We start from the raw sequence: 8,652 nt of genomic DNA, 5'->3' as shown, positions 1-8,652 counted from the left end.
ATGAGGCCAATGTTGAAAACCTTGGAAATTTCGTCTTTGAAACAAGAATCAAGCCTCGAGTCAATTAAATGGTCCACCCCTTTCTGATCCAGGGTGGTGCACACCCACTTCACCAAGTCCTTCTCTCCGAATTCAGGATCCACCGGACGCCTCCCGGTAACCAACTCAAGTATCACAACACCAAAACTGTATATGTCGCTTTTCTCGTTCACTCTGAGAGTGTATGCATATTCTGCAGAACAAAACAATCAAAGGTCAGACTAGTCCAAACAAATATATTAATAACACACGAAACAAAATATGATGCTTGCAAACAAAAATCAAAAGGAAAATATGCTACACAATCTGTACTTTCTTAGAGTTTAGATCATTAACTGTTCATATTTTATTACTAGTAGTCTAGTAATTTAGAGAAATTATAACAACAAAAGTACACATGAAGTGCCATCAAAGGGCTGTTAGTTAAGCTAAGAGAGCAAGAACAGAACAAGATCTACAGAGAGCTCCATACTATTATCAAATTACACTAACAACACGAAGCCTATGTGCTAAGCTAAGCACAAGTATTATCTACCACTAAACCCACAAATGCATCTTTAGAGTCAGAGAAATTATAGTCAACGCGAGCCAAAGTGAAATTTAATAACATGAAATTTCTACAAACCTGGCGCAATGTACCCACAAGACCCAGCTATGACAGACATGGATTTGGTTCCTCCTTTCCCTCCAGTTTCGACGGCCTTGGCCACTCCAAAATCCGCCACCCTGGCACCATAGTCCCCATCCAACAAGATATTGCTGGATTTCACATCTCTATGAACAATTGGTGGAACACAATCATGATGTAGATAAGAGAGGCCTTCAGCAGCGTCAACGGCAATCTTATACCTGGTTGGCCAATCCAACAACCCACCTTTGCTGCTATGCAACAAATCACCAAGACTACCATTGGGCATGTACTCATAAACCAGTAGCTTGCAATCCCTGGTTGTGCAGCAACACCACAGCTTAACAATGTTCTTGTGCCTGATCTTGCCCAAAGTCTCAACCTCCGCATCAAAAGCTTCGTCCTGCACCCGTCCACCACCACCTTTTTCCACATCTCCACTCTCTCCACCCTTCCCTGCCCCTCCCCATATCTTCTTCACCGCAACCGCTTCCCCGCTGCTAAGCACCACCTTGTAGACTCTCCCGGATGACCCACTTCCAATCACATTATCCTCATCAAGGCAATTCAAGATCTCATCTTCACCAAAACCCAGCTTATGAAACGACATCAAGGTCCACCTCGATTTATCAATGGACCTTCTGGCATCCTTGAAAGTCTTATACTTGAGGTAGAACCACACCACGCCCACAAAGAACACCAAAGTGGCGACAATGAAGATAGTCCTGAGAAGCCAAACATAGCCCAAACTCTTGGCTTGGCCTCTTCCACTGCAGAGACCCTTCAAATCCCCACACAAACCGGGGTTCCCCAGAAAGCTATCCACGTACACGTCCTTAGCCAACAGAGGAGGGAGCTCCCCGGAGAGACGATTGTAAGACAAATTCAGAATGTTCAGCTTCAAATTCTGCAATCCGTGAGGGACCATCCCGGAGAACTGGTTCTTGGAGAGATCAAGAGAATTCAAAACTGACAAGCTACCAATCTCATCTGGAATCTTCCCACCAATGCCATTGTTGGCCAAATTCAAAACGCTCAGCTTTTTCAAAGAATGAAGCCCTTTTGGAAGCTCCCCGGATAGTTTGTTGTTGTGAAGATCAAGGGTCCCAAGCTGCCCGAGATTCACAACAGTCTCTGGGATCGAACCGCTGAACATGTTATCGTTGCCAGAAAATTCCACGAGATTGTCCAACCACCCAACCTCGTCGGGGATCACTCCCTCGAACTTATTCTTCGAGAGAAACAGCAGCGAAAGGTTCCCGGCACCGGCAATGGTCTTCGCAATGGGGCCGGAGAACGAATTCTCCGCGAGTTCAAGAAGGTACACGTGGGGGAGACCCCACATCCCCGCCGGCACCTCGCCGGAGAACCGGTTGTTCCCCAGCCTCACCCGCGTCAGGCTCTGGCACGTTCCCAGACTCGCCGGAATCTCGCCGGAAAACAAATTGTATATCACAAGAAGCTCCTCCAGTTCCCCGTGATCGCACAGCGTGGACGGAATCGGCCCCAAGAACTGGTTGCTGGAGACGTCGAGCCACCTGAGAGGAGAATGGCGCCCCAGATTCTCCGGCAACCTTCCGGTGAGACGGTTCCCGAAGATCCTGAGCTCGTAGAGGTTGGGCGAATTGGCAATGCTCGGCGGCAGCTGGCCCTCAAAGCGGTTCTCGTAGAGGTTGAGACTCTCCAAGGGCAACGCGCAGAGCTCCTCCGGTATGGTCCCCGTCAAGTGGTTCATGGAGGCGTCGAGAAGGCGTAGGGCGGTGAGGTTTCTCCAGCCACGAGGCAGGTCCCCGGAGAGCGAGTTGTTGTACAACTCAATCTGAGTCAAACGAGTCAAACGAGTGAGGGAAGTGGGGATGGAACCGTACAAATCGTTGAGCGCAAGGTCCAAGTCCCTGAGGTTCTTCAAGTTGCCAAGCGAGTCTGGAATGGTGCCAACGAGGTTGCACTGTGTGAGCCAGAGAACCTCGAGGTTGGTGAGGTTGCCGAGCGAGTCCGGGATCCGACCCGGGTAGAATGGGTTGTAAGAGAGGTTGAGCATTTTGAGGGTGGTTAGGTTCCCCAATGAGGGAGGGATGGTGCCTTCTAGAAGGTTGTAAACGAGGGAGATGACCTCGAGTTTCTGGAAGGTCCCGAAGGAGTCCGGAATGGGGCCGGAGAAGTTGTTGCCGGTGAGGTCGAGGTAGCGGAGGTTGGGGAGGTGAGGGAGAGTGTGGGGGAGCGTGCCGGTGAGAAGGTTCTGGGAGAGGTCGAGGTGTTGGAGGTTGGAGCAGAGGGAGATGTCGAGGGGGAGGGTGGCGTTGATGGAGTTGTTGAAGAGGTTGATGGAGGAGAGGTTGGGGAGGCGGCAGAGGATATGGGCGGAGAATGGACCGGCGATGTTAGTGTCGGGGAGGGAGAGGGAGGTGACGGTGGTGTTGGTAGGGGGGTCGCAGAGGACGCCAAACCAGTTGCAAGGGGTGGCATGGCGGGGGTTCCAGTCGGCGAGGCGATTGTCGGGGTCGTCGAGGGTTAGCTTGAATTGTTGGAGGTAGAGGCCTTCTTGGTTGAGGGAGGTCACTGGGGAGAGGAGAATGCAGAGCATGCACACAAGCAGATGAAGCATTGTGGCTTCCTATGGAATCAAGACTCTAGAGTCAAGAGTAAGTAATGAGTGTGTGCGCTCAATTTATTGAGACAGACAAATGCACTTGTTTTTTTATTTTTAAATTTTTTTGTATTTGTCCGCTCCTCATAACCAAGCATCTTTAAATAGGACACTCCAGTCTCCAGTGCATCAATTTGGAAAATAACAGTATGATTATGCTGCTAAACTTATAAAATGATTCTTTTTTGGGTTAAACATTCCTGACTTGGCCTAAACAACCGAGGTTTAATTCCAACTCTCACAAAAGATAGTATACAAGTTAATTTTGAGTATACTTGGCGTTAATTAGTAAATGCATGACTACAAAAACATTATTTATATATTAAGATTAATTATTATATATTTATATATATATATTATTTAATTTTTTTAATATATATTTTATATTAATAATTAATTTTAATAGTGGATTTTAATGTTTTTTACTTGACATGACTAATACGGCAAAATGTTACTAGCTAGTAGCTACGGTTAACAACCAATGCGGTTTTGGACTGGTCAGCAAAAGGTGCAGTATTGGTGTAACCGTGTAAGTGATATAGTTACAACATGCATATTGTGATGATACGTAGAGGCTAAAATTTCCTCTATTTAGAACCTTACCTTTTTGCTAGCTTGTAAGTGTGTGTTTGGATTACAGTTTGTAAACGGGAGTTTGTATAAAATTGATTTTGCAAACTTGATTTTGATATTTTTTGTTTAATTTACTTTACCTAATAGAATCAATAAATCATATTATAAAAAGATAATAACAAACATAATACACAAAAATCACAATTATAAAAGTGTATAATGTCAAATAAATAGTTGAAAAAAATAAAAATAATAAATAATAAAAAAATAGAGCTCATATAAATAGAAATAATAAGAATTTTATAAATAATATAATAACATATATGAAGGATAAAGTTAGTAAAAGATAAATAAATGGTTAATATCTATGGCTAAAAGCTCGTAAGGAAAACGCAGAAGTTAAAAATAGTTGCTTCTTGTAAACGTTGGTTTTGGTAGCAAAATCACTTCTGCGTTTATGAAAAAAAAATTTGCCAAACCAAAAGTCGAAGCTTTCAAGAAGTCTAAACGTGCTTCTTCTCTTCCAACGAGTTTCCCAAACACACCCTAAGTTGTTTACTTTTAGATCTCAATTTTTGGCCTCGGATTAATTAATAAGTGAATTTTACTGTGTCTATAATTTAGTATTTAATTTTTGTTTAATTTATTTTGATGATTAAGAATAAATTTTGATAGATGCCTAATCGCGGCGTGATATTTCATATTTCGGATTCGGGAAATGCTAGTTGTACAATATTAATCAGCCTTTAATCAGCCTTTAATCAGATTTAAATAATATTTAATTATTTTTTTAGTGTAACATGTTCCTATTTTGTAGATACATATCTATAATTAGATTTTAATTTAAATTTAAATTTTAAAACCCACCCACTTCATTGGTGATTATGGTGACTTTGCTTTACTTTCGTAACTTCACGTAACAGATACAGTTTTTTAAATTTCTTATTCTACGGGATATTCACACGCATTAGTGAATCCCAAACCAAAAAAGATTCATTGGTGAAGACCATCACCACCTTCCAGCTGAAGCACTCTCTCATTTTGCATTGGTGAAAGGTATCATTATTTTCCACACATGTGTTTATGTAATTTGTTAAGAAATATAATGTTCAACATTTTTAATTATATTTTAATTTAAACATAAAAACACTCTGCTGATTTAATTGGAACAAGGTTGATCTTATTTAATTTTATTAATAAAGTTGTTGCAAATAAAGTATATAATCAACAATTAATTTAAAATTGTGTTGTTATTTTTCGATTATAATACATCTGATAGTATGATATTTTATACAAAATATTTTTAAAACACATCTAAAATCAGTCAACTTTAATAATACAATATAAATGTTAATAATACAATTATGAATGGTCGAATATAATTATATACATAAACTAAAATATTTTCAATTGTAGTTTCTTTTTCAATTGTAACACATCTAAAATATTAAGTTATACAAAAAAATATTTTTAAAACACATCTAAAATCATAAATCTAAAATTCAAATTTAAACATTAAAAAATAATTGTAACACATCTAAAATTATGAAGTTATACAGAAAATATTTTTGAAACACATCCAAAATCATAAATCTAAAATCTAAATTTAAACATTAAAAAATAATTGTAACACATCTAAAATTATGATGTTATACAGAAAATATTTTTAAAACACATCCAAAATCATAAATCTAAAATTTAAATTTAAACATTAAAAAGACAGCGTTGTAAATGAGCGCCGAAAAGGAGGAAGGCAGCGTTGAGGATGAGCGCGGAAGAGGATGAACGACAGCGGAGGATGACTTCTCGATGTGCACCTCTGACTTTTTCATGTGCGCCTCTGAATTTTCGACATGGCGCAAACGTGACTTCTCTGCTTCTTTGAGTGTTTTGTACGAGTTTAATTAATAATTTGATAGTTTAAGGTTTATTTTATATTTTTTAAATCAAAATTTTGAATTTTGAATAATTTGATTTTTAGATATGTATTTAAATTATAATATATTAATAATTAAATATATTAAATCTGAAACAAAAATTTAAAATTTAAATTTTAAATTTCAGTTTTTTTAGATTGTATTTTGAATGTGTATTTAATTTTAAAAAGATAATAAATCTATTCATAATTTTTAGTTGTGTTTGTTTTAATTTTTTTTTTAATTATTGTAATAAAAGGCTGAATGTAGTACGATTTTTAAAGGATACTGTTCATACCCTGGCCCAATAAATAGGGCCCAGGACCCAAGCAAAGACGCCCAACCCAAAGGGTTGACCTTCTCCCCAGTACCAGCCTTCATCCCAGAAGTCGGTACTGAACGCGACCTGTTCTAGAGAAGTCGGATACGAGGGTCAGCTGGCAGATAACACTCATTTGAACGAGTAACTGCCCCTAGAAACTCTCTAACCACTTCATAGAGCCATATCTTAACCTCCCTAAGATATGGGAACGGTTATCCACCTAAAAAGGTGGCACTACTTCAGCGGTGGTTATTGGTTCACCACTATAAATACACTGACACCATTCAGGTATGAGAGACCAATATACATTCTAACCTGCTCCCACTCTGGCTAACTTAGGCATCGGAGTGTCTTTGCAGGTACCACCCCCCATTCTTTCTCACGCACAAGTCGGACGGAGGAACACCGAGTACCAGGTCCACTCGATAGTCACCTCCCTCACACGTTTGGGCCAACCTACGCCATCCGGCCCATTAATCTCCGGTTACCCACCGTAACATTGGCGCCGTTGCCGGGGACCCGAGAGATCAACCAGTGATGGCGGATAGATCCCCTGAAGAGGGTCATGTGGAGACAGATTCTGAACAAGAGAATTTGAACACTGGAAACAATGAGGCAGATCAGACCGTCCACCAGGAAGCCAATGATCAACATAGGGAAGGCACCTCCGGAATCAAAAATCCGAAGGTGAACTCCTCGGAGGGGCGCGAATCAGAAAAAGAAGGACCCGCCCACACTAGTGAGCTTATGGGATTAATCCATAGCCGCCTCGAGCAGCTAGAACAGGAGCGGGAACGACAAAAGGAAGCCGAAAAGAACCTAAAAGAGGAGACGGAGCGACGAAAAGAGTTAGAAAGAAAACTCTTAAAATTGGAATCCTCCCTCAAAGGTCGGAATCCCCACGGCGATAGAGAAGATTCTCCCTTAGGAGAGAAAGATCCTTTTAGCGAGGACATAATGAGGGCAAAAGTTCCAAGAAACTTTAGAAGCCCCGATATGGACCTCTACGACGGAACCACTGATCCAAAGCATCATCTGAGCAACTTTAAAAGTCGGATGTATCTGACTGACGCTTCTGACGCTACGCGATGCAAAGCTTTTCTGACAACCTTGTCAAAAGCAGCGATGAAGTGGTTCGACAGCCTCCCTCCGAGGTCAATTACCAGTTTTGAAGACCTCTCAAGAAAGTTCTTGATGAGGTTCTCCATCCAGAAGGACAAAGTAAAGCATGCACCAAGTCTCCTGGGAATAAAACAGGAGGTTGGGGAGTCCTTACGGGCCTATATGGAAAGGTTCAACAAAGCGTGTTTGGAGATTCAAGACCTGCCCACCGAAGCAGTCATCATGGGGCTAGTCAATGGTCTTAGAGAAGGTCCCTTCTCACAGTCCATATCAAAAAGACACCCCGCCTCTTTAAATGATGTACAGGAAAGAGCTGAAAAGTACATCAATATGGAAGAAAACGCTAGGCTAAGCGGGCACCCTCCCTCAACGAAAGAAAGGGAGAGGGAAGCTAAGAAGAAGGAAGAACTCGGCCTCGATAGGCCAAGAAAATATCACTCTTATACTCCACTGAAAGTTCCTGTAGTGGATGTGTATAGAGAAATTTGCAATACCGAAAGGCTGCCTCCTCCCAGGCCCATTAAAAATAAAAGAGGAGGGAGCCGCGGTGATTACTGTGAGTACCATAAAATATATGGGCACTCCACAAACGACTGTTACGACCTTAAAAATGTGATAGAAAAATTGGCCAGAGAAGGTCGGCTTGACAAATATCTCATAGAAAGGTCGGACAGTCATGGAAAAAGAAAGCGAGACGATATGGATAAAAGAGACCCACCACCACAAACTCCGGAAAGACATATCCATATGATCTCAGGAGGGTTTGCGGGAGGGGGACTCACAAAATCCTCTCGTAAAAGACATCTCAAGAAAATTTAACAGGTCGAAGAGGGATCCTCCGACCTCCCAACCATTTCATTCACAAAGGAAGATGGGCGAGGGATAATCCCTGGGCACGACGACCCAGTAGTAATCACCATTATCCTGGCAAATGCCCATCTACACAGAACACTAGTAGACCAAGGAAGAGGGATCGAAGCCAATCCCGACAAGTGTAGAGCTATCCTAGAAATGAAAAGCCCGACTTGTTTGAGAGAGGTCCAACAGCTGAATGGCCGACTAGCAGCTCTCTCCAGATTTTTGGCAGGATCGGCACTAAGATCCCTTCCACTGTTCTCCCTATTGAGAAAGGGACACCAGTTTGAGTGGACTCCCGAATGCGAGGAGGCATTCCAGGAGTTCAAAAAGTTTTTGAGCCAACCTCCTATTTTGACCCGACCTATAGCCGGAAAAGACCTCGTCCTATACCTATCCGTGGCAGACAAGGCTGTCTCAGCAGCCTTGATAAGAAAAGACGAGGACGGTCAATACCCAATCTATTTCATCAGTAAAGTTCTACAGGGCCCTGAGCTAAGGTATCACAAATTAGAAAAGTTTGCCTACTCCTTAGTAATAGCCTCTCGAA

The 8,652-nt window shown here is 41.7% G+C and overlaps 1 protein-coding gene across 1 annotated transcript in view; it reads right to left on the bottom strand.

Annotated features, from left to right (window-relative positions):
- The window catches only part of LOC107631198 (receptor-like protein kinase HSL1), a gene marked incomplete in the record, with an annotated part of 4,736 nt that extends 1,346 nt beyond the window's left edge, over window positions 1-3,390 (bottom strand). The window contains 2 exon segments of the mRNA XM_016334559.2: window positions 1-232; window positions 665-3,390. Of these exon segments, the coding sequence (XP_016190045.1) occupies window positions 1-232; window positions 665-3,272 (2,840 nt within the window).

The sequence above is a fragment of the Arachis ipaensis genome, chromosome B03 (assembly GCF_000816755.2).
Source record: "Arachis ipaensis cultivar K30076 chromosome B03, Araip1.1, whole genome shotgun sequence".
Classification (NCBI taxonomy): Eukaryota; Viridiplantae; Streptophyta; class Magnoliopsida; order Fabales; family Fabaceae; genus Arachis; species Arachis ipaensis.
Note: the sequence above shows the minus strand (reverse complement) of the source record. Positions and strands in the feature narration are given on the sequence as shown.